The sequence below is a fragment of the Tachyglossus aculeatus genome, chromosome 3 (genome assembly GCF_015852505.1).
Source record: "Tachyglossus aculeatus isolate mTacAcu1 chromosome 3, mTacAcu1.pri, whole genome shotgun sequence".
In the NCBI taxonomy this organism is placed as follows: Eukaryota; Metazoa; Chordata; class Mammalia; order Monotremata; family Tachyglossidae; genus Tachyglossus; species Tachyglossus aculeatus.
In genome coordinates, this window is record NC_052068.1 from 2,422,578 (window position 1) to 2,449,750 (window position 27,173).

Here is a 27,173-nt window from a genome sequence, read left to right on the forward strand (position 1 = left end):
CAAGCGCTTAGTATAGTACTCTGCACATAGTAAGTGCTCAATAAATACGATTGATTGATTGATTGATTGATTATCCCGTAGCTATACCGACATAGTATCTCAGCCAGCGGAACCCATTGTTCTAGACCGTAATTATTATCCGTCTCGGTAAGGTTCCCGAATTTGCTCGCAGGAAATTCAATTGGGTGCTTGTCCTCTCTGATGATTACTCCGCTCGTTTAAATTTCTCTCTGGTCGTATTAGAAAAATCAGTTATTAATCAGTATTATAGTTTAATGGTGGATTATGAAGAGGAAGCCCTCTCATCCCCATTCAATCAATCAATCAATCAATCAATCAATCATATTTACTGAGCGCTTACTGTGTGCAGAGCACTGTACTAAGCGCTTGGGAAGTACAAGCTGGCAACATATAGAGACAGTCCCTACCCAACAGTGCGCTCAAGACTATCCAACACAAGAAATCAAAGCCCTGCAAATACCTGTATATATGTATATATGTTTGTACATATAATAATAATAATAATGGCATTTATTAAGCGCTTACTATGTGCAAAGCACTGTTCTAAGCGCTGGAGAGGTTACAAGGTGATCAGGTTGTCCCACGGGGGGCTCACAGTCTTCATCCCCATTTTCCAGATGAGGTAACTGAGGCCCAGAGAAGTGAAGTGACTTGCCCAAAGTCACACAGCTGACAATTGGCGGAGCAGGGATTTGAACCCATGACCTCTGACTCCAAAGCCCGGGCTCTATCCACTGAGCCACGCTGCTTCTCAATTATAAGTAATGTAGAGTACTACAATGTAGAGTAATACATATTTATTACTCTATTTTACTTGTACATATTTATTCTATTTATTTTATTTTGTTAATATGTTTCGTTTTGTTGTCGGTCTCCCCCTTCTAGACTGTGAGTCCGCTGTTGGGTAGGGACCGTCTCTAGATGTTGCCGACTTGTACTTCCCAGGCGCTTAGTACAGTGCTTTGCTTTGCACACAGTAAGCACTCACTCACTCAATCAATCAATCAATCGTATTTATTGAGCGCTCAATGAATACGATTGAATGAATGAATGAATGAATGAAAAGTCCCGGGGCGGCAGCAATTGGCGAGGAAGCTTTCTTTTTTTTTATTTGGAAGAAAATAGAAAGTTCTAATGGTACGTTTATGGAGTGTTGGGAATGAAGTTGGCTCTTTCAAGACATTTTTAAAGGTCATCGACGCCTCCACATAACCACACAGAGCTGGCTTGTGACTTCAGTCTTCCCTGAGATGGGATTATTTTTAGGTTGAAGCAACAATGAATTTGACATTCTCAAAATAAGTGACAAAGAACTTGAGAAATGTGAATGCCTTGTGCCGAGACACTGGCAAGGCGAGGCGTCATCTCGGCCCGTACCCTCAAGGTGAGAAGTTCTTACGGTCTCGATGGGGTCTGTAGGAGAGGAGCTGGTGAATTAGGTTGCCAATTTGTACTTCCCAAGCGCTTAGTACAGTGCTCTGCACACACTAAGCGCTCAATAAATACGATTGATGATGATGATGGTGAAACCCAGCATGCGTTTGCTGGTTGTATCAATCCCGGGAGGAAAAATAGTCAACATTTTCTCGATTGCCCTAGAAGCCAGTTCAAAAGACACCGGATTTGGAGCATTTTTGGTGGAGGGGAATTTGAAAAATTCCAAAGAATCTACTTCGTGAAACGCAGTGAGCGAGAAGATGATAGGATTCTAGCCCTGATTTTCTGCGTATTACTTTTCTCCTGTTCATTCATTCATTCAGTCGTATTTATTGAGTGCTGACTGTGTGCAGAGCACTGTACTAAGCGCTCGGGAAGTACCAGTTGGCAACATATAGAGACGGTCCCTTTTGGCAGAGGGGAATTTGAAAAATTCCAAAGAATCTACTTCGTGAAACGCAGTGAGCGAGAAGATGATGGGATTCTAGCACTTCTTTTGTGTGTATTACTTTGCTCCTGTTCATTCATTCATTCAGTCGTATTTATTGAGTGCTGACTGTGTGCAGAGCACTGTACTAAGCGCTCGGGAAGTACCACTTGGCAACATATAGAGACGGTCCCTTTTGGCGGAGGGGAATTTGAAAAATTCCAAAGAATCTACTTCGTGAAACGCAGTGAGCGAGAAGATGATAGGATTCTAGCGCTGATTTTGTGCGTGTTACTTTGCTCCTGTTCATTCATTCATTCAGTCGTATTTATTGGGTGCTCACTGTGTGCAGAGCACTGTACTAAGCGCTTGGGAAGTACCAGATGGCAACATATAGAGACGGTCGCTACCCAACAACGGGCTCACAGTCTAGAAGGGGGAGACGGACAACAAAACAAAACATGTGGACAGGTTTCAAGTCATCAGAATAAATAGCAATATAGCTAGATGCACATCATTGATGAAATAAATAGAATAGTAAATATGCACAAGTAAAATAAATAATCAATCTGTCCAAACATATATACAGGTGCTGTGGGGAGGGGAAGGAGGAGAGGAAAAAGGGGGCTCAGTCTGGGAAGGCCTGGTGGGTTGTGACTGTCTCTATATGTTGCCAACTTGTACTTCCCAAGCGCTTAGTACAGTGCTCTGCACACAGTAAGCGCTCAATGAATCAATCAATCAATCGTATTTATTGAGCGCTTACTATGTGCAGAGCACTGTACTAAGCGCTTGGGAAGTACAAATTGGCAACACATAGAGACAGTCCCTACCCAACAGTGGGCTCACAGTCTAAAAGTCTAATAAATGCGATTGATTGATTGATTGATTGTGATAGGTTTCTTCCATTGGCTGATACACGCAGAGCCCTGAATTAGGTACCTACTGTGTGCACTACGGTGGGAGCCTATTGGGTGCCTAATGTGGGTATTAGCCTCCTGTTCTATGCAGAGCCCTGGTCATCAGCTTCATGTACAGCACACCATCCTAAATGCCTACTAGAAGCAGCGTGGCTCAGTGGAAAGAGCCCGGGCTTGGGAGTCAGAGGTTGTGGGTTCGAATCCCGGCTCCGCCACTTGTCTGCTGTGGGACCTTGCGCAAGTCACTTGACTTCTCTGGGCCTCAGTTACCTAATTCTGGAAAATGGGGATGAAGACTGTGAGCCCCACTTGGGACAACCTGATTATCCTGTCTCTACCCTTGCGCTTAGAGCAGTGCTTGGCACATAATAAGCACTTACCCATAATTATTAATATTACTAAGTGCCTAGCTACTAAGTGGGTAGGGACCGTCTCTACATGTCGCCAGCTTGTAATTCCAAAGTGCTTAGTACAGTGCTCTGCACACAGTAGAGCACGGGCTTTGGAGTCAGAGGTCATGGGTTCGAATGCCGACTCCGCCACCTGTCTGCTGTGTGATCTTGGGCAAGTCACTTAACTTCTCTGGGCCTCAGTTACCTCATCTGTAAAATGGGGATTAAGACTGTGAGCCCCACGTGGGACAACCTGATCACCCTGTATCCTCCCCAGCGCTTAGAACAGTGCTTTGCACCTAGTAAGCACTTAACAAATGCCAATTATTATTATTATTATTATTATAAATACGATTGAATGAATGAATGAATAAGTGCCTAGCACTGTACTGGGCACCTCCTATATACAGAACACTGACCTGGTGGCCTGTTAATAATAATGATGATGGTATTTGTTAAGCGCTTACTATGTGCAAAGCACTGCTCTAAGCACTGGGGAGGTTACAAGGTGATTAGGTTGTCCCACAGGGGGCTCACAGTTTTCATCCCCATTTTACAGATGAGGGCACTGAGGCACAGAGAAGTCAAGTAACTTGCCCAAAGTCACACAGCTGACAGTTGGCGGAGCCGGGATTTGAACCCATGACCTCTGACTCCCAAGCCCGGACTGTTTCCACTGAGCCACGCTGGGACTCCTATTGAATGCGGAGCACTGTACTGGGCACCTGCCGTGGGCAGAGTGCTGTATTAAGCACTTGGGAAAAGTGCAGTGAGGGTCTAAAAGAAGTGGCCCCTGAGCTCCCGGTAGAATGACTTATGGATTTCCTGTGGGCAGGGATTGTGTCTTGGAAGTCAGAAGGTCATGGGTTCGAATCCCGACTCTGCCACTTTTCTGTTGCGTGACTCTGGGCAAGTTCCTTCTCTTCTCTGGGCCTCAGTGACCTCATCTGAAAAATGGGGATGGCGACTGTGAGCCCCACGTGGGACAGGGACTGTGTCCAGCCTGATTCGCTTGTATCCACCCCAGCGCTTAGTACAGTGCCTGGCACGTAATAAGCACTTAATTTATACCATCATTATCATTATTATTACTCTCCCAAGCGCTTAGTCCAATGCTCTGCACGCAGTTAACGCTCAATCAGTCCATCGCTGACTTACTGAATCAGTCACCGATTTACTAGGAGCAGCGTGGCTCAGTGGAAAGAGCACGGGCTTTGGGGTCAGAGGTCATGGGTTCGAATCCCGGCTCCACCACAAGTCTGCTGTGTGACCTTGGGCAAGTCACTTCACTTCTCTGAGCCTCAGTTCCCTCATCTGTAAAAATGGGGATTAAGACTGTGAGCCCTACGTGGGACAACTTGATCACATTGTATCCCCCCCAGCACTTAGAACAGTGCTTTGCACATAGTAAGCGCTTAACAAATGCCATCATTATTATTATTATTACTGGGCACTTACTGTGGGCATAGCACTGTACTGTCAGGACAGTGCTTAGTACAGTGCCAGACACATAGTAGGGGCTCAACAAATACCGTAATTATTACCATACCATTAATAATAATGATATTTGTTGAGTGCTTACTATGTGCCAAGGCACTGTTCTAAGCACTGGGGTAGATACAAACAGATCCGGTTGAATACAGTCCCTGTCGCACGTAGCGTTCACAGTCTTAATCCCCATTTTACAGATGAGGTAACTGAGGCACAGAGAAGTGAAATGACTTTCCCTAAGGTCACACAGCAGACAAGTGGTGGAGCTGGGATTAGAACCCATGACCTTCTGACTTTCAGGCCCGGGCTCTAGCCATTAGGCAACAGTCTTCTTCTTATTCATTTATTCATTCATTCAATCGTATTTATTGAGCGCTTACTGTGTGCAGAGCACTGTACTAAGCGCTTGGGAAGTACAAATTGGCATATAGAGACGGTCCCTGCCCAATAACGATATTATTACTAAGGTCTTGGGAGAGGACAAAATAACAACCTAACGGATATATATATATATACTGTGAGCCCACTGTTGGGTAGGGACTGTCTCTATATGTTGCCAATTTGTACTTCCCAAGCGCTTAGTACAGTGCTCTGCACATAGTAAGCACTCAATAAATACGATTGGTGATGATGATGATACAACAAGAAAACAAGAAAACAGTCACATTCCCTGCCCACAGAGAGCTGTCAGTCTACAGCAGAGACTGAGAAGCAGCGTGGCTCCGTGGAAAGAGCACAGCCTTGGGAGTCAGAGGTCCTGGGTTCTAATTCCGGCCCCGCCACTTTTCAGTTGTGTGACTTCGGGCAAGTCACTTCACTTCTCTGTCCCTCAGTTGCCTCATCTATGAAACGGGGATTAAGACTGTGAGCCCCATGTGGGACAAACTGATTACCTTGGATCTACTGCAGCATTTACTGTTTGGTACATAGTAAGCACTTGACAAATACTGTCAATACTCTTCTTCCCAAGCACTTAGTACAGTGCTCTGCACACAGTAAGTGCTCAATAAATACGATTGAATGAATGAATGAATGGCAGTACTGTCAGAGAAGCAGTCTGGCTCAGTGGAAAGAGCCCGGGCTTTGGAGTCAGAGGTCATGGGTTCAAATTCCGGCTCCACCAATTGTCAGCTGTGTGACTTTGGGCAAGGCACTTAACTTCTCTGTGCCTCAATTCCCTCATCTGTAAAATGAGGATTGACTGTGAGGCCCCTGTGTATCCTCCCCAGTGCTTAGAACAGTGCTTTGCATGTAGTAAGCACTTAATAAATGCCATTACTATTATTATTATTATACTGTCATCATTATAGTCACTTAACTTCTCTGAGCCTCAGTTACCTCATCTGTAAAATGGGGATGAAGACCGTGAGCCCCACGTGGGACAACCTGATCACGTTGTATCCCCCTCAGCGCTTAGAACAGTGCTTTGCACATAGTGCTTAACAAATGCCATCATTATTATTATTATACTGTTGTTATCATTATAATCACTTAACTTCTCTGAGCCTCAGTTCCTTCATCTGTAAAACGGGGATGAAGACCGTGAGCCCCACGTGGGACAACCTGATCATGTTGTATCCCCCCAGTGCTTAGAACAGTGCTTTGCACATACTAAGCGCTTAACAAATGCCATCATTATTATTATTATACTGTCGTTATCATTATAATCACTTAACTTCTCTGAGCGTCAGGTACCTCATCTGTAAAATAGGTATGAAGACTGTGAGCTCCATGTGGGGACAACCTGATCACGTTGTATCCCCCCCAGCACTTAGAACAGTGCTTTGCACATAGTAAGCACTTAACAAACGCCATCATTATTATTATTATGCTGTTGCTATCATTATAATCACTTAACTTCTCTGAGCCTCAGGTACCTCATCTGTAAAATGGAGATTAAGACCGTGAGCCCCACGTGGGACAACCTGATCACGTTGTATCCCCCCCAGCGCTTAGAGCAGTGCTTTGCACATAGTAAGCGCTTAACAAATGCCATCATTATTATTATTATACTGTCGTTATCATTATAGTCACTTAACATCTCTGAGCCTCAGATACCTCATCTGTAAAATGGGGATGAAGACCGTGAGCCCCACGTGGGACAACCTGATCACGGTGTATCCCCCCCAGCGCTTAGAACAGTGCTTTGCGCATAGTAAGTGCTTAACAAACGCCATCATTATTATTATTATACTGTTATCATTATAATCACTTGACTTGAGAAGCAGCATGGCTCAGTGGACAGAGCCCAGGCTTTGGAGTCAGAGGTCTTGGGTTCGAATCCCGGCTCCACCACATGTCTGCTGTGTGACCTTGGGCAAGTCACTTAACTTCTCGGAGTCTCAGTTACCTCACCTGTAAAATGGGGATGATGACTGTGAGCCCCACGCGGGACAACCTGATCACCTTGTATCCCCCCAGCGCTTAGAACAGTGCTTTGCACATAGTAAGCGCTTAACAAATGCCATTATTATTATTTTTTTATTTTTATTTTTTAACTTCTCTGAGCCTCAGGTACCTCATCTGTAAAATGGGGATGAAGACCGTGAGCTCCATAGTGGGGACAACCTGATCACGTTGTATCCCCCCCAGCGCTTAGAACAGTGCTTTGTACATAGTAAGCACTTAACAAATGCCATCATCATTATTATTATACTGTCGTTATCATTATAGTCACTTAATCAATCAATCGTATTTACTCATCATCATCAATCGTATTTATTGAGCGCTTACTGTGTGCAGAGCACTGTACTAAGTGCTTGGGAAGTACAAGTTGGCAACATATAGAGGCGGTCCCTACCCAACAGTGGGCTCACAGTCTAGAAGGGGGAGACAGAGAATAAAACCAAACATATTAACAAAATAAAATAGAATAGATATGTACAAGTAAAATAAATAGAGTAATAAATATGTACAAACATATATACATATATACAGGTGCTGTGGGGAAGGGAAGGGGGTAAGGCGGGGGGATGGAGAGGAGGACGAAGGGGAGAGGAAGGAGGGGGCTCAGTCTGGGAAGGCTTCCTGGAGGAGGTGAGCTCTCAGTAGGGCCTTGAAGGGAGGAAGAGAGCTAGCTTGGAGGATGGGCAGAGGGAGGCCATTCCAGGCCCGGGGGATGACGTGGGCCGGGGGTCGATGGCGGGACAGGCGAGAACGAGGCCTAACGGTGAGGAGATTAGCGGCAGAGGAGCGGAGGGTGCGGGCTGGGCTGGAGAAGGACAGAAGGGAGGGGAGGTAGGAGGGGGCCAGGGGATGGACAGCCTGGAAGCCCAGGGGGAGGAGTTTATTGAGCGCTTACTGTGTGCAGAGCACACTTAACCATCATGATTATTATTATTATTATTGTTAACGGTGCTCAGAGCGCTCCCTAAATCCCACCCCGGGCGGCCGGGGTCCGTGAGGGGAGAGCTGGGGGCCAGGGCCCGTCCCCTCTGTGCTTTTCAGATCCCCTTCTTGGCCGAAGGCATCCGCATCCACGGGGACAAAGTGAGCGAGGCCCTGCGCCCGTTCCACGAGAGGATGGAGGCCTGTTTCCGGCAGCTGAAGGAGAAGGTGGAGAAGCAGTACGGCGCCCGGGTCATGGTGAGCGCTTCGCTCGGGACGCCCAACGGGCACGCGAGGGCCTTCCGTCTTCCCCATCGCCCGCCCGCCCGTGCCAGGGCATCCGAGAAGCGTGTCCGGAGCGGGCGATGGTGATCAATCAATCAATCGATCGTATTTATGGAGCACTTACTGTGTGCAGAGCACTGGACTAAGCGCTTGGGAAGTACAAGTTGGCAACATATGACCTAACAAAGATACCATATCATCATATATGGTGATGATGATGATATTTGTTAAGTACCGGGCACGGGTGGTGCCCGCTGGCAACCCCTGCCACTCTCCTCGCCCCCGCCCGGATGACCTCGTCGGGATTTCGGCCGGAAGAGGGTTTGCCGCCCGAGGTTTCGATCCCGCTTTTCCCGCCGGGTGCCTCCCGAAGCGCCACCGCAGCGTGGCCGAGTGGGTCGAGCCCGGCCCCGGGAGTCACAGGGACCAGGATTCTAAATCCGGCTCCGCCGCCTGCCCGCTGTGTGGCCTGGGGCAACTCACTTCACTTCTCTGGGCCTCAGTTCCCCCACCTGGAAAATGGGGATTGAGACTGTGAGCCCCACGTAGGGCAGGGACTGAGGCCAACCAGATTTGCTCGTATCCACCCCAGCGCTTAGTACAGTGCCTGGCACCTAGTAAGCCCTTCACCAATATCATAATTATCATTATTATTATTATTATTAACTGAGCACCTGCTGTGTGCAGAGCGCTAAGCTGGTCACCAGCTGCATGCGGAGCACACCATTCTGGTCATCATCATCATCATCAATCGTATTTATTGAGCGCTTACTGTGTGCAGAGCACTGTACTAAGCGCTTGGGAAGTACAAGTTGGCAACATATAGAGACAGTCCCTACCCAACAGTGGGCTCACGTCCCTACTAAGTGCCTAGCACTGTACAGGACACCACCTGTATACAGAATACAGGGGTGTCCAGCACACTGCACTAAGAACCTGTTGCGTGCAGAGCACAAAGCTGGTCACCAGCTGCACGCAGAGCACACCTACTAGAGTGCCTACTAGAGTGCGCGGCACTGTACTAGTCACCACCTGTATGGAGAACACTGTCCTGAATGCCTACTAAAGTGCGTAACACTGTACTGGACACCACCTATTTGGAGAGCACTCTACTGGATGCCTACTGGAATGCAGAGGACTGTACCGGACATCACCTGTTCTAGAAGTCTGCTGGAGTGCATGGCACTGTACTGGGCACCACCTGTATGCAGAGCACTATACTAGATGCCTACTGGAGTGCCTAGCACTGTACTGGGCACCACTCACCGGTACGCGAGGCAAAGAAGCAAAGCAGCGGGCTCTTCATCTCTCCCGAGCCATTCAACCCATCGGTCAACCGATCAGTGGTATTTATTGAGCGCTTATTGTGTGTGCTGAGCAACGTACTGAGCACTTGGGAGAGAACAATGTATCAGAGTGGGGCGACATGTTCCCGGGCTGGAGGACCGCCGAGGCGGCCGCCACCATTCATTCATTCATTCATTCATTCATTCATTCAATCGTATTTATTGAGCGCTTACTGTGTGCAGAGCACTGTACTAAGCGCTTGGGAAGTACAAGTTGGCAACATATAGAGACGGTCCCTACCCAACAGAAGGCTCACAGTCTAGAAGGGGGAGACGGACAACAAAACAAAATATATTAACAAAACAAAATAAATAGAATAGTAAATACGTACGAGTAAAATAAATAGAGTAATAAATCTGTACAAACAGCGTGGCTCAGTGGAAAGAGCCCGGGCTTTGGAGTCAGAGGTCATGGGTTCAAATCCCGGCTCTGCCAACTGTCAGCTGTGTGACTTTGGGCGAGTCACTTCACTTCTCTGGGCCTCAGTTCCCTCATCTGTAAAATGGGGATTAAAACTGTGAGCCCCCGTGGGACAACCTAATCACCTTGTAACCTCCCCAGCGCTTAGAACAGTGCTTTGCACATAGTAAGCGCTTAACAAATACCATTATTATTATTATTATTATTATTATTACAGGTGCTGTGGGGAGGGGAAGGAGGTAGGGCCGGGGGGCGTGGAGAGGAAGGAGGGGGCTCAGACTGGGAAGGCCTCCTGGAGGAGGTGAGCGCTCAGTAAGGGAAGGAACCAGCGGAGAGTGAGCGGTTGAATATGGAAGTGAAGGAGGGGAGGAGGGATGGGGTGAGAGATTTCATAAGATGAGAGAGAATGGGGTCAGAAGCACAGGTGGCCGGAGTAGCACTTGAGAGGAGGGAGGAGAGCTCCTCTGAGGATCCTGCTGGGAAAGATGGGAGAGTAGTGGAGAGTATTGAGAGCTGGGGGGTTGGAGAAGGGGGAGGAGTGACTTTAGGGAGCTCCGATCTGATGGAGTTAATTTTACTAATGAAGTAGGAGGCCAGATGGCCTCCACCACTGACCCCCTCCCCCTGGGACCGGCCCCTCTCCCCGCAGGCCTCCGGCCTGGATGACCGCCAGAGCTGCCGCCCGGCCCACCTCCCGTGAACGACCCGTGGGCTTGCAGGCCTCCAGCCTGGAGGCCCACCGAGGCCGCCCTCCGTTGCCCCCTGCCTCGCTCACCCCCTCGTGAGCGGGCCCTGGGCCCATCGGCCTCCACCCAGGAGGACCACTAAAGTCACCGCCCCCACGCCCTCTCTCAATGCCCCCCAGCCTCCTCCCACCACCCCCATCCCCTTCCCACTGCGCCCCTCCCAGCTCTCCCGCCACTCCCCATCATCATCATCATCATCATCAATCGTATTTATTGAGCACCTACTGCGTGCAGAGCACTGTACTAAGCGCTTGGGAAGTACAAATTGGCAACATATAGAGACAGTCCCTACCCAACAGTGGGCTCACAGTCTAAAAGGGGGAGACAGAGAACAAAACCAAACATACTAACAAAATAAAATAAATAGAATAGATATGTACAAGTAAAATAAATAAATAAATAGAGTAATAAATATGTACAAACATATATACATATATACAGGTGTTGTGGGGAAGGGAAGGAGGTAAGATGGGGGGATGGAGAGGGGGACGAGGGGGAGAGGAAGGAAGGGGCTCAGTCTGGGAAGGCCTCTTGGAGGAGGTGAGCTCCCAGCTGTCCCACCACTCCCCAGCATGAGCAGCCCCTGTGCCATCTGCCCGCAGGCCTCCAGCCTGGAGGAGCGCCGAGGCCTCCGTCCGCGCTCCATGGTCCGCTCCTTCACCATGCCCTCGTCCTCCTCCTCCTCCTCCCGCCCGCTGTCCGTCGCCTCCGTGTCCTCCGTGTCCTCGGACGGCACCCCATCCCGGCCCGGCTCCGACGGGTGAGTGTGGTCGGAGAGGGCCCGTATCCGCCGTCGGTCCCGGCTCCGTGACGTGGAGGGGAGGCGAGGGGAAGGTCATCCCCACGGCGGGCCGGGCCCTGAATCCGCAGGCTGAGGGTCATCGCGTCATTCATTCATTCAATCGTATTTATTGAGCGCTTACTGTGTGCAGGGCACTGCACTAAGCGCTTGGGAAGTACAAGTTAGCAACATGTAGAGACCCAACAGCGGGCTCACAGTCTAGAAGGGGGAGACAGACAACAAAACAAAACAAATAAACCAAATAAAACCATTTTACCTCATCTGTAAAATGGGGATGAAGACTGTCCCGGGGACTGAATGATCCGCGGAACGTGGGCTTGGGGGCTTTGCCCCACCAGTGGAGAGATGGACAGAGAGAGAGAGAGAAAGGGGGAGAGAGGAGAGAAGGGGGAAGAAAGAGAGAGAGAGAGAGGGAGATGCTGCTTAACAGTGTTTTGCACTTAGTAGTAATGATAAATAATGACATTTGTTAAGCACTTACTATGTGCAAAGAACTGTTCTAAGCACAGGAGGGGAAATACGAGCAGTGTGGCTCAGTGGATAGAGCCCAGGCTTTGGAGTCAGAGTTCATGGGTTCAAATCCCAGCTCCACCAATTGTCAGCTGTGTGACTTTGGGCAAGTCACTTAACTTCTCTGTGCCTCAGTTACCTCATCTGTAAAATGGGGATGAAGACTGTGAGCCCCCCGTGGGACAACCTTATCACCTTGTAACCTCCCCAGTGCTTAGAACAGTGCTTTGCACATAATAAGTGATTAATAAATGCCATCATTATTATTATTATCATACAAGGTGATCAGATTGTTCCACGTGGGGCTCACAGTCTTCATGCCCATTTTACAGATGAGGGAACTGAGGGTCCGAGAAGTTAAGTGACTTGCCCAAGGTCACACAGCAGACATGTGGCGGAGCCGGGATTCGAACCCATGATGTCTGACTCCGAAGCCCGTGCTCTTTCCACTGAGCCACACTGCTTCTCTAAGCACTTAACAAATGCCATTATTATTATTATTATTATTATTATTATTATTATTATTATTATTATTATTATCATTATGATTATTACTAAGGGAAGCAGCGTGGCTAGTGGCTAGAGCCCAGCCTGGGAGTCAAGCGCTTAGAACAGTGCTTGGCACATAGTAAGTGCTTAACAAATACCATCATTATTATTATTATTATTATAAGGTCATGGATTCTAATTCCGGCTCCACCACTTGTCTCCTGTGTGACCTTGGGCAAGTCACTTCACTTCTCTGGGCTTCAGTTCCTTCATCTGTGTAATGGGGATTGAGACTGAGAGCCCCATGGGGGACAGGGACTGTGTCCAACCAGATATGATTCCATCCACCCAGCACCTATTACAGTGTCTGGCACATAGTAAGCACTTAACAAATGCCATAAAAATAATAATTATTATTAGATAGTCAGTCAATCAATTGAAGCAACGCGGCTCAGTGGAAAGAGCCTGGGCTTTGGGGTCAGAGGTGATGGGTTCAAATCCCAGCTCTGCCAATTGTCATCTGTGTGACTTTGGGCAAGTCACTTCACTTCTCTGGGCCTTAGTTCTCTCATTTATAAAATGGGGATAAAAACTGTGAGCCCCCCGTGGGACAACCCGATCACCTTGTAACCTCCCCAGCGCTTAGAACAGTGCTTTGCATATAGTAACCGCTTAACAAATACCATCATTATTGTTATTATTAGTGTAACCACCCCAGTGCTTAGAACAGTGCTTTGCACATAGTAAGCATTTAATAAATGCCATTATTATTATTATTAATTGTATTTATTGAGTGGTTACTGTGTGCAGAGCACTGAATTAAGTGCTTGGGCAAGTACAATATAACACTATAATAGTCATATTCCTTGTCCACAGTGAGCTTAAGGTCGAGCAGGGGAGACAGACATTAATATCAATAAATAAATTGCAAATCTGGTCCTAGGTGCTGTGGGGCCCTGAGAGGGAGGTGGTGAAGGGAGCTAGTCAGGGTGATGCAGAAGGGAGTGGGAGGAGAGGGAAAGAAGACTTAGTCAGGGAAGGCCTCTTGGAGGAGATGGGCCTTCACTAAGGCTTTGAATGTGGGGGACGTCATTGCCAGGATGATATAAGGATGGAGGGTGAGGCAAGGTGGCAGGTTAGGGGCTGTGGGTGGGACAGGACTGGGAGAGCAGGGGCTGGGGAGGGGTGAGCAGGTGGCCCTCACTCTAGTCCGGTGTCCATTGGTGTTAGCAGGGAGGGGGACGAGGAGCCTTGGGGTAGAGGGTCTGAGGGGTCAAGGGGCTTAGTCTGGGCAGAGGGCAGTGTGCCCCGTCGGTCGGTCTCCCGTTCTGAGCCCTGGGCCGTGCCCGCGGCTGTGCCCACCCTCAGGCTGGTACTGGAGCCCCTGCTGCCCCGGAAGATGCGGTCCCAAGAGCTGCTGCTGGATGACTGGTCCCTCGGCCTGGCTCCCGGCTCCGGCCCGGCCGCCGGCCCGGCCCCAGGAGGCCCCGCCGTGGCCGACAGGAAGGACCGGAGGAAGGAGAAGCGGAGCAGCCGCCAACACGAGACCCCGGACAGGGATAACGACGCCCCGCTGGCACCCGCCGAGGCCGTCATCCTCTCCGAGACGGTACCCGTGGGGCCGGGGGTGAGGGTGGGGGGTGGGGCACAGCGGTCCCCTCAGGCACAAAGTGACGGTCTGGTCCTTGGAGAATCCGGAATCCACGGATCCCTTCCAGAACTGGCTGCCATTATCCTCTCCTGGTTCTCCTCCTATTTCTCTGGCCGCTCATTCTCAGTCTCTTTTGCGGGCTCCTCCTCGGCCTCCCACCCCCTAACTGTGGGGGTCCCTTAAGGTTCAGTTCTGGGTCCCCTCCTATTCTCCGTCTACACCGCTCCCTTGGAGAACTCATTCGCTCCCGTGGGTTCAACTGCCATCTCTTTGTGAATGATTCCCAAATCTTTATCTCCAGCCCTGATCTCTCACCCTCTCTGCCTTTCCCAACTTGTACTTCCCAAGCACTTAGTACGGTGCTCTGCACACAGTAAGTGCTCAATAAATACGATTGATTGATTGATTTCCTCTGGCCCACGGAACATCTCTACAAGAATGTCCCACCGACACCTCTGTCTTAACATGTCCAAAGCAGAAGTCCTTATCTTCCCATCCAAACCCTGTCCTCCCCCTGATTTTCCCATCACTGTAGATGGCATCACCATTCTTCCTGTCTCAGAAACCTGCAAATTTGGGATTATCCTAGACGCCTCTCTCTTCTCTCTTGGAGAAGCATCGTGCCTTAGTGTAAGGAGCACAGGCTTGAGAGTCAGAGGTTGTGGATTCTAATCCTGACTCTGCCACTTATCAACTGTGTGACTTTGGGCAAGGCACATAACTTCTCTGTGCCTCAGTTACCTCATCTGTAAAATGGGGATTAAGACTGGGAGCCCCACGTGGGACAACCTGATTACCTTGTATCTTCCCCAGGGCTCAGAACAGTACTTGGCACATAGTAAGCACTTGACAAATACCATAACAATAATAATAATAATTATTATTATTCAACCCACATATTCAATCTATCACAAAATCCTGTCGGTTCAACCTTCACATCACTAAATAACCATAATAATAATAATAATGATGGCATTTATTAAGCACTTCCTATGTGCAAGGCACCGTTCTAAGCGCTGGGGAGGTTACAAGGTGATCAGGTTGTCCCCCGGGGACTCACAGTCTTAATCCCCATTTTTCAGATGAGGGAACTGAGGCCCAGAGAAGTGAAGTGACTTGCCCAAAGTCACACAGCTGACAATTGGCAGAGCTGGGATTTGAACCCATGACCTCTGACTCCAAAGCCCGTGCTCTTTCCACTTGAGCCATGCTACTCTAACCCAAGCACTACTGTGTTAATCCAAGCACTTATCCTCTCCTGCCTTGATTATCGTATCAGCCTCCTCGCTGACGTCCCTGCCTCCTGTGTCCCCCGCCTCCAGCCCCTACTTCACTCTCCTGCCCGGTTAATGTTTCTGTAAAAATGTTCAGGCCATGTTTCCCCACTCCTCAAAATCTTCCCGAGGTTGCCCCTCCACCTCCACATCAAACAGACACCCCTATGGGCTTTAAAACACTCAATCACTTCACCCCTCCTGTTTTCCTATTGCTTTCCAACTACAATTTTGCTGCTCGCTGCTTTGCTGCTTTCTAACTACAGCCCAGTCTGCATACTTCACTCCTCTAATGCCAAACTACTCACGGTGTATCATGCTCCTCTACCTCTCCGCCGACCTCTCACCTCCATCCTGCTCTGGCCTAGAAAGCCCTGCCTCCTCATATCTGACAAACACTTACTCTCCCTCCACCTTTAAAGGCACATCTCCAAGGGCCCCTCCCTGACTAAGCTCTCATTTCCTCCTTTTTCACTCCCTTCTGCGTCGCTTCCGCACTTGGATTTGGTCCCTTTATTCCCCTTTCCATCAGCCCACAGCACTTTAGTCCAGCTCCTTAATAGATTTAATAATAGTAATAATTGTGGTTTTTGTTAATTGCTTAATATGTGCCGAACAGTGTTCTAAGCACTGGGGTAGATACAAGGTAATAGGGTTGTCCCACGCAGGGCTCACAGTCTTAATCCCTATTTTCAAGATGAGGTAACTGAGGCCCAGAGACGTGACGTGGCTTGCCCAAGGGCACTCAGAAGACAAGTGGCAGAGCCGGGATTAGAACCCACATCCTCTGACTCCCAAACCCGGGCTCTTTCCACTGAGCCACGCTGCTTCTCTGTATTAGTGTCTGTCTCCCTGTCTGGATTGTAAACTCGTTGTGGGTAGGAAATGTATCTACCAACTATTATGTCGTGGTCTCCCAAACACTTAGTAGGGCTCTCTATTCACAGTAAGTGCTCAATAAACACGATTGATTAATTGTCTGGAATCAGATTCCTCCTGTCCCTTCCCAAACCAGCCCCATATGTGTCCGGGAATAATAATAATTATGGTATTTGTTAAAGCGGTTACCTTGGCTCAGTGGAAAGAGCACGGGCTTTGGAGTCAGAGGTCAGGGGTTCAAATCCCGACTCTGCCAATTGCCAGCTGTGTGACTTTGGGCAAGTCACTTAACTTCTCTGGGCCTCATCTGTAAAAAAAATGGGGATTAAGAATGTAAACCCCCCGCGGGACAACCTGATCACCTTGTAATCTCCCCAGTGCTTAGAACAGTGCTTGGCACATAGTAAGCGCTTAATAAATGCCATCATCATTATTATTATTATGTGCCAAGCACTGTTCTAAGTGCCAGGGTAGATGCAAGATAATCAGGTTGTCCTACATGGGGTTCACAGTCTTAATCTCCATTTTACAGATGAGGTAACTGAGGTCCAGGGAAGTTAAGTGGCTTGCCTAAGGTCACCCAGCAGACAAGTGGCGGAGCCGGAATTAGAACCTACGACCTCTGACTTGAAAGAGCCCGGGCTCTTTCCACTGAGCCACGCTGCTTCCCTGAGCCGAATCCATTCGGAATCCACATTTCCCCTTTGCCCCCATCATCAATCGTATTTATTGAGCGCTTATTGTGTGCAGAGCACTGTACTAAGCGCTTGGGAAGTACAAACTCTGCCGCTTTCTCTGTCCTCCGTGATGGGAGACTCATCTGGGGAGGTGGCCCTTGGGGTCCTTTTTTCAATAAGACCAATCCCGTTGGCTCCGTCACCTCGTTGTGGGAGGAAAGGCACGGATGAAATGTCACTGCCGTCACACGCGGCTCTGACTTGGGAGCGTGGAGACGGGAGCCACCAGCCGACAGTGTGACCTTTAAGAGTGAACGTTTCTCTGAGGAGACATTTAAAGAGAGGGATGATTCTGAGAGAGGAGCCCACCCAGAGGTCAGAGGTCATGACACTGAGAGAGAGGGGAGCTGAGGCCATGCGTCTGGAGAGACAGCTCATCCATTCTCGTTCCTTCCAACAGCTCTCCTGCCTCCGGGCCTTCCGGGCCGGACGGTACCAAGCTCCTTATAATCATAATTCAGGGATTTATTAAGCACTTACTGTCCGGGCCGGACAGTACCAAGCTCCTTATAATCATAATTCAGGGATTCATTAAGCACTTACTATATGCTGAGCGCTAGAATAGATTTAAGGCCGCCAGATTGAACCCAGTCCCTGTCCCCAAAAGAGGCAACATGACCTATTGGATAGGGCGTGTAACTGGGAGTCAGAAGGTCTTGGTTCTAATTCCAGCTCTGCTCGGTGACCTTTGGCAAGCCGCTTCTCTTCTCTAGGCTTCAATCAATCAATCAATCAATCAATCAGTCGTATTTATTGAGCGCTTACTATGTGCAGAACACTGTACTAAGCGCTTGGGAAGTACAAGCAAGTACAGTCTTTTAGACTGTGAGCCCACTGTTGGGTAGGGACCATCTCTATATGTTTCCAACTTGTACTTCCCAAGCGCTTAGTACAGTGCTCTGCACACAGTAAGCGCTCAATAAATATGATTGATTGATTGATTACAAGCGCTTGGGAAGTACAGTTATCTCAGTTATCTCAGTTATCAGCTTCAGTTATCTCATCCGTAAAATGGGGATTCAGACTGTGAGCCACAGGTGGGACAGGGACTCTGTCCAACCTGAAAAATTTGCATCTAATCCAGCGCTTAGTACAGTGCCTCGAACATTGTAAGCACTTAACAAATACCACAGGTATTATTATCACCCTCCCATTTTACAGATGGGGATGCTGGGGTCCAGGGAGGTTAAGTGGCTTGCCCGAGGTCACAGAGGGAAGCAGCATGGCTAAATGGAAAGAGCCCGGGCTTGGGAATCAGAGGTCGTGGGTTCTAAGTCACTTGGCCTGAGTGGGTCTAAGAGACTTGGGCAAGTCACTTAACTTCTCTGTGCCTCTGTGACCCCATCTGGAAAATGAGACTTAAGACTGTGAGCCCCATGTGGGACAACCTGATTACCTTGTATCTCCCCCAGCTCTTAGAACAGTGCTTGGCACATAGTAAGCGCTTAACAAATACCAAAATTATTATTATTAGAGCAGGTCAGCAGCTGGCCTGGACTCCATCGTACAGAGGTGGGAGTTGAAGCCATGGGAGTGAATAAGTTCTCCAAGAAAGTGGATGGGGATGGAGAAGAGAAGGGGGCCCAGAATTGAGCAGTGAGAGACCCCCACTGTTAGGGGGTGGGAGGCAGGGCAGGAACCCAGGAAAGAGACTGAGAATGAGAGAAAGGAGGAGAAGCAGGAGTGGACAGTGGCAGTGAAGACAAGGTTGGATGATGTTTCCCTTCGAGGCCCTACTGAGAGCTCACCTCCTCCAGGAGGCCTTCCCAGACTGAGCCCCCTCCTTCCTCTCCCCATCCTCCCCCTCTCCACCCGCCCCCTTACCTCCTTCCCTTCCCCACAGCACCTGTATATATATGTATATATGTACATATATATATATATGTACATATATACATATATATACATATATACATATATATGTACATATATACATATATATGTACACACACACATATATGTACATATATATATGTTATTTTTACATATTTATTCTATTTATTTTATTTTGCTAATATGTTTTGTTTTCTTGTCTGTCTCCCCCTTCTAGACTGTGAGCCCGCCGTTGGGTAGGGACCGTCTCTATATGTTGCCAACTTGTTCTACCCAAGTGCTTAGTACAGTGCTCTGCACACAGTAAGCGCTCAATAAATACAATTGAATGAATGAATGAATGAATGTTGGTATGTATTTATTACTCTATTTATTTATTTTACTTGTACATATCTATTCTATTTATTTTATCTTGTTAATATGTTTTATTTTGTTCTCTGCCTCCCCCTTCTAGACTGTGAGCCCACTGTTGGGTAGGGACCATCTTTATATGTTGCCAACTTGTACTTCCCAAGCGCTTAGTACAGTGCTCTGCACACAGTAAGCGCTCAATAAATGCGATTGATTGATTGATTGATTGATTTCCAGGAGAAGGGGGTGGTCCACAGTGTCAAAGGCAGCTGAGAGGTCGAGGGGGATTAGGATGATCCTACTGATGCCTGTCTACTGGTTCATTCATTCATTCAGTCATATTTATTGAGCGCTTACTGTGTGCAGAGCACTGTACTAAGCACTTGGGAAGTACAAGTTGGCAACATATAGAGACGGTCCCTACCCAACAATATGGTGCTGCTTGCTAAGCGCTTCCTCTTGGCCAAGCGCTGTGCTCAGTGCTCGAGGAGAGAGAAGATAACCAGACAAGACGCAGCCCCCGTCCCACCCAGGGCTGACTATATAATGGGGAAGGAGTCCAGGCATCTTATCCCCCTTTAACATTCATTCATTCACTCAGTCAGTCGTATTTATTCATTCATTCAATCGTATTTATTGAGCGCTTACTGTGTGCAGAGCACTGTACTAAGCCCTTGGGAAGTTCAAGTTGGCAACATATAGAGACGGTCCCTACCCAACAGTGGGCTCACAGTCTAGGAGGGGGAGACAGAGAACAAAACAAAACATATTAACAAAATAAAATAATTAGAATAAACATGTACAAATAAAATCAATCAATAAATAGAGTAATAAATATGTACAAACATATATCCATATATACAGGTGCTGTGGGGAAGGAAAGGAGGTAAGGCGAGGGAATGGGGAGGGGCAGGAGGGGGAGTGGAAGGAGGGGGCTCAGTCTGTATTTATTGAGCACTTACTGTGTGCAGAGCACTGTACTAAGCGCTGGGAAAGTACAGTTCGGCTACAGATAGAGACAATCCCTACCCAGCAACGGGCTTACAGTCTAAAAGGGGGAGACAGACAACAGACAACAAGTAGACGGGGACCAATTACCAAAGAGGAGAAGCAATATGGAATAGTGGAGAAAATAACAATAATAATAATAATAATGGCATTTGTTAAGCGCTTACTATGTGCAAAGCACTGTTCTAAGCACTGGGGAGGTTACATGGTGATGAGGTTGTCCCACGTGGGGCTCACAGTCTTCATCCCCATTTTACAGATGAAGTAACTGAGGCACAGAGAGTTAAGTGACTCGCCCAAAGTCACACAGTTGACAATTGGTGGAGCCAGGGTTTGAACCCATGACCTCTGACTCCAAAGCCCGGGCTCTTTCCATTGAGCCACGCTGCTTCTCTGGGCCTAGGAGTCAGAAGGTCATAGGTTCTAATCCCAGCTACACCACTTCATCATCAACATCAATCGTATTTATTGAGCGCTTACTGTGTGCAGAGCACTGTACTAAGCGCTTGGGAAGTACAAGTTGGCAACATATAGAGACAGTCCCTACCCAACAGTGGGCTCACAGTCCACTTGTCTGCTGTGTGACCTTGGAAGAGCCATTTCACATCTCTGTGCCTCAGTTCCCTCATCTATAAAGTGGGGATTGAAACCGTGAGCCCCACGTGAGGGGGGGAATGTGTCCAGCCCCATTTGCGTGTACCCACCCCAGAGCTTGGCACAGTGCCTGGAACAGCGAAAGTGCTTAACAGATTTGCCCATGGTCATCCAGCAGGCCCGTGACAGAGGCAGGATTAGAACCCGGGTCTCCCGGCCCAGAGTCCTCTGCTCCAGAAGGGAAACGGTCCCGATCTGTGAGCCGTCTGTGTTTTCCTGCCTGCAGATCAGCCCGCTGAGACCCCAGAGACCAAAGAGCCAAGTCATCAACGTCCTGGCCTGCGAGAGACGTCTCTCTGTGTCTCCGGCGCCACTGGCCTCCCAGCCTCCGCCGATCACACCGAGGACCAAGCTCTCCTTCGGCCTCCAATCTGGTCAGTGCCTCCCTCCCGCTCCGCCCCAGGGAACCCCCATCCATCACTCACAGCTCTGTCAATCAATCAATCAATCATTCGTATTTATTGAGTGCTTACTGTGTGCAGAGCACTGTACTAAGCGCTTGGGAAGTACAAGTTGGCAACATATACAGTCCCTACCCAACAGCGGGCTCACAGTCTAAAAGGGGGAGACAGAGAACAAAACCAAACATACTAACATATGTTTTCTGTCAGCTGCCTCCCTCCAGAAAACAAGGGGCTAATCATCGGGGCTTCCTGGGAACGGGGAACGGGTTACTTTCATAATAATAATAATAATAATAATAATAACAATAATAATAATAATAATAAATGGCATTTATTAAGCGCTTACTATGTGCAAGGCGCTGTTCTAAGCGCTGGGGAGGTTACAAGATGATCAGGTTGTCCAATAGGGGGCTCACAGTCTTAATCCCCATTTTCCAGATGAGGTAACTGAGGCCCAGAGAAGTGTAGTGACTTGCCCAAAGTCACACAGTTGACAATTGGCAGAGCTGGGATTTGAACCCGTGACCTCTGACTCCAAAGCCCGGGCTCTTTCCACTGAGCCTTTAAGCGTTTCCTATACACCAAGCTCTGTGCTGAGCGCTCGGGGGGATTCGGCCGCCCCAGATCCCTGCCGCACACGGGGCTCACAGTCTAAGAGGGAGCAAGAAAAGGGATCAAATTCCCGTTTCACGGAGGGAAACGCTGAGGCCCAGACTTGTCGAAGGTCAGTTGCGGTGTCGGAATTAGAACCCGGATCCCGGCCCTGTCCCTGTCTGCTGGTCTGCTTTGTGGAGACTGCAGGGCCTTGCTGGGGAGGGACGGGGGTGGTTGGAGGTGATGAAAAGTGAGGAGCTGTTTGACGAGGGGCTGAATTCTAGACTGTGAGCCCATTGTTGGGTAGGGATTGTCTCTATTTGTTGCTGAATTGTACTTTCCAAGCGCTTAGTCCAGTGCTCTGCACACAGTAAGCGCTCAATAAGCAGAGAAGCAGCGTGGCTCAGTGGAAAAGAGCCTGGGCTTTGGAGTCAGAGGTCAATCAATCAATCAATCAATCAATCAATCGTATTTATTGAGCACTTACTGTGTGCAGAGCACTGGACTAAGCGCCTGGGAAGTACAAGTTGGGAACATATAGAGACAGTCCCTACCCAACAGTGGGCTCACAGTCTAAAAGGTCATGAGTTCCAACCCCGGCTCTGCCAATTGTCAGCTGTGTGACTTTGGGCAAGCCACTTCACTTCTCTGGGCCTCAGTTCCCTCATCTGTAAAATGAGGATTAAGATGGTGAGGCCCCCGAGGGACAACCTGATCACCTTGTAACCTCCCCAGTGCTCAGAACAGTGCTTTGCACATAGTTAGTACTTAATAAATGCCATCATTATTATTATTATTATTATTAAGCATCATATTATATTATACATAATAGAATACTATATATTATATAAATATATAATATAATAATATTACTATATATTATAGTATATTGATACTTATTTATTATTATTAATAAGTATAATAATTAATAAGTATAAGAATGAGTATGAGGAGGGTGTGGGGAGTGAGGAGGTGGGTGGACGAGGGTTTGATGGGGTGAGGAGTGAGGGGGGCGTTGAGGAGAGGCCGGGAATGAGGGGAGCAAGGGTAGGTTTTTAGACTGTGAGCCCACTGTTGGGTAGGGACCGTCTCTATATGTTGCCAACTTGTACTTCCCAAGCGCTTAGTACAGTGCTCTGCACACAGTAAGCGCTCAATAAATACGATTGCTGATGATGAGGCGGCGAGGAGCCGGAGGAGCGCGGCCTGAAGTTGTTTGCGGGCCGCGGGGACAAGGGGAGGGAGGAGAGGAAATCCCCGAGGACTGACCGCGGTGCCCGCTGCCCAGGTTTGGAGCTGAACGGGACGAGCAGCCCGGAGGGGCCGTCGATGCCCCCGCCTCTGCCCCTGAAGGGTGGCACGGCTGAGTACGGAAACCTAGTGGAAATCCACGACTCGCCGGGGCCCGTCACCCCGCCGCCGCCTCCGCACCAGCGGGTAAGTGGTTCCCGGAGCGCCAACCCTCACAGCCGACACCATGCTCCGGTCTCTACCCCGCGATTTATTTATTCTATTTATTTATTCATCTATTTATCTATTTATTTTACTTTGTTAGTATGTTTGGTTTTGTTCTCTGTCTCCCCCTTTTAGACTGTGAGCCCACTGTTGGGTAGGGACTGTCTCTATATGTTGCCAATTTGTACTTCCCAAGCGCTTAGTACAGTGCTCTGCACATAGTAAGCTCTCAATAAATACGATTGATGATGATGATGATGAAGGACTCTGTTCTCATCAACCGTATTTATCATCATCAATTGTATTTATTGAGCGCTTACTACGTGCAGAGCACTGTACTAAGCGCTTGTACTCTGTTCTGAGCACCTACTGGCTGCACATCACTTTACCGCTGCCTACTAGAGAAGCAGCGTGGCTCGGTGGAAAGAGCCCGGGCTTGGGAGTCAGAGGTCATGGGTTCTAATGACTGTGACTAGACTGTGAGTCCCTTTTAGACTGTCAGCCCACTGTTGGGTAGGGACTGTCTCTATATGTTGCCAACTTGGACTTCCCAAGCACTTAGTACAGTGCTCTGCACACAGTAAGCGCTCAATAAATACGATTGATTGATTGATTGATTGACTGTGAGCCCACTGTTGGGTAGGGACCGTCTCTACGTGTTGCCAACTTGTACTTCCCAAGCGCTTAGTACAGTGCTCTGCACACAGCAAGCGCTCAATAAATACGATTGATTGATTCTAATACCGCCTTCACCACTCATCAGCTATGTGACTATGGGCAAGTCACTTCACTTGAGAAGCAGCGTGGCTCAGTGGAAAGAGCCCGGGCATAGGAGCCACTGTGTGCAGAGCACTGGACTAAGCGCTTGGGAAGTACAAGTTGGCAACATATAGAGACGGTCCCTACCCAACAATGGGCTCCCAGTCTAGAAGGGGGAGACAGACAACAAAACAAAACGTGTAGACAGGTGTCAAGTCATCAGAACAAATAGAATTATTATCATTACTATATGCAGACAACTATCCTGGGAACATTGCACTGGCCAACCTATTGTGTGCAGAACACTGTGTTGAGTGCTTACTGCAGGCAGAGAACCATCCGGTCTCCTCTGTGTATAGAGGACTGTATTGGGCACCTGCCATGTGTGGAATACCGTGCTGAATCAATCAGTCAATTATATTTATTGAGCACTTACTGAGGGCAGAGTACGGTACTAAGCACTGGGAGAGCACAACCTAACAATATAGCAGACATATTCCCTGCCTTCGATGAGCTCACAGTCTACGGTCTAGTGGTGCGGCCAACTGGTAGTCAGAGCAGGCTGTGGTCATCTTAGAATCTGCCCCATTCATTTATTCATTCATTCAATCACATTTATTGAGCGCTTACTGTGTGCAGAGCACTGGACTAAGCACTTGGACAGTATAATTCAGCAACAAAGAGAGACAATCCCTGCCCACAACGGGCTCACAGTCTAGAAGGGGGAAGACAGACATCAAAACAAGTAAACAGGCATCAATAGCATCAATATAAATGAACAGAATTATAGATATAAATGCACATTAGAAAGCCAACCTCTCCAAGTGCACGTCCTACCCCTTTCCTTCGGATCTTATCAAAATTCTTGCCCCCCTCCCTTCTTCCCTCCCTAACAGCCATCTTCAACCGTTTGATCTCCAATGGCTTCTTCCCCACTGCTTTCAAACATGCCCATGTCTCTCCTAGCCTAAAAAAAACCCTCCCTTGACCCGACGTTTCCCTCCAGTTATCGCCCCATCTCCCTCCTACCATTCCTCCTCCTCCAACTCCTTGAGTGAGTCTACACCTGCTGTCTCAAATTCCTCTCCTCCAATTCTCTCCTTGACCCCCTCCGATCTGTCTTCCATCCCCTTCACTCCACAGAAACCGCCCTCTTAGAGGTCACCAATGATCTCCTTCTTGCCCAATCCAACGGCCTCTACTCCATCCTCATCCTCCTTGACCTCTCAGCTGCCTTCGACCCTGTAGACCACGCCCTTCTCCTGGAAACGTTTTCCAACCTTGGCTTCACTGACTCTGTCCTCTTCTGGTTCTCCTCTTATTTCTCTGGCTGTTCATTCTCAGTCTCCATCGTGGGCTCCTCCTCTGCCTCCCACCCCCTCACTGTGGGGGTCCCTCAAGGTTCAGTTCTGGGCCCCCTTCTATTCTCCATCTACACCCACTCCTTTGGAGAACTCATTCGCTCCCGTGGCTTCAACTACCACTTCTGTGCAGATGATACCTGAATGTGCATCTCCAGCCCTGATCCCTCTCTCCAGTCTTGCATTTCCTCCTGCCTTCAAGACATTTCTACTTGGATGTCCTCCCGTCACCTTAAACTTAACATGTCCAAAACAGAGCACCTTATCTTCCCACCCAATTCCTGTCTTCCCCCCTGACTTTCTCATCACTGTAAACGGCACCACCATCCTTCCTGTCTCAGAAGCCCATAACTTTGGCGTTTTCCTTGACTCCTCTCTGTCATTCAACCCAGATATTCAATCCATCACTAAATCCTGTCTGTCCCACCTTCACAACATAGCTAAAATCCGCCCTTTCCTCCATCCAAACTGCCGCCACGTTAATACAATCACTCACCCTGTACTATCTGGATTACTGCATCAGCCTCCTTGTTGACCTCCCAGCCTCCTGTCTCTCCTCACTCCAGTCCATACTTCCCTAAGGTGCTGCCCAGCTCATTTTTCTACAAAAACGTTCAGGACATGTCACCCCGCTCCTCAGAAGACTCCAGTGGTTGCCAATCCACCTCCGCATCAAACAAAAGCTCCTCACCATTGGCTTTAAAACAGTCCACCAACTTGCCCCCTCCTACCTCACCTTGCTTCTCTCAATCAATCAATCAATTGTATTTATTGAGCACTTACTGTGTGCAGAGCACTGTACTAAGCGCTTGGGAAGTACAAGTTGGCAACATATATGTTCTCCTTCTACAACCCCACCCACATACTTTGCTCCTCTAGTGCTTAACTTCTCACTGTGCCTCCATCTCACCTGTCTCACCGCCAACCCCTGGCCCACATCCTGCCTCTACCCTGGAATACCTTCCCTCCTCAAATCTGACAGACAATGACTCTCCCCGCCTTTTAGAGCCTTATTGAAGGCACACCTCCTCCAAAAGGCCTTCCCAGATTAAGTCCTACGTTTCCTCATCTCCCACTCCCTTCTGTGTCACTCTGACATTCTCTTTGCTCTTCCCCGCTCCCAGCCCCACAGCATTTCATTCATTCATTCAGTCGTATTTATTAAGCAGTTACTGTGTGCAGAGCACTGTACTAAGCGCTTGGGAAGTACAAGTTGGCAACATATAGAGACGATCCCTACCCAACAACGGGCTCACAGTCTAGAAGGGGGAGACAGACACTTATAATAATAATAATGGCATTTATTAAGTGCTTACTATGTGCAAAGCACTATTCTAAGCACTCGGGGGTTCTAAGGTGATAAGGTTGTACCATGGGGGGCTCACAGTCTTAATCCCCGTTTTACAGATGAGGGAACTGAGGCACAGAGAAGTTAAGTGATTTGCCCAAAGTCACACAGCTGACAATTGGTGGAACTGGGATTTGAACCCATGATCTCTGACTCCAAAGCCCGGGCTCTTTTCCACTGAGCCACACTGCTTCTCGGATGTACACCTATGTACACTTATGTACACTTATGTATATATCTGTAATCGAACT

General features: G+C 48.5%; 1 protein-coding gene across 3 annotated transcripts in view; it reads left to right on the forward strand.

The window, feature by feature from the left end:
* The window catches only part of DOCK1 (dedicator of cytokinesis 1), a 552,732-nt gene that overhangs the window by 509,925 nt on the left and 15,634 nt on the right, over window positions 1-27,173 (forward strand). For 2 of the 3 annotated variants that reach the window (XM_038743481.1, XM_038743482.1), the window contains exons 47-51: window positions 8,136-8,273; window positions 11,416-11,573; window positions 13,983-14,223; window positions 21,228-21,375; window positions 23,288-23,436. In XM_038743481.1, the coding sequence (XP_038599409.1) occupies window positions 8,136-8,273; window positions 11,416-11,573; window positions 13,983-14,223; window positions 21,228-21,375; window positions 23,288-23,436 (834 nt within the window). Of the gene's footprint in view, window positions 1-8,135; window positions 8,274-10,786; window positions 10,927-11,415; window positions 11,574-13,982; window positions 14,224-21,227; window positions 21,376-23,287; window positions 23,437-27,173 lie in introns of those variants that run through there. The other variant, XM_038743483.1, reaches the window with a different exon arrangement.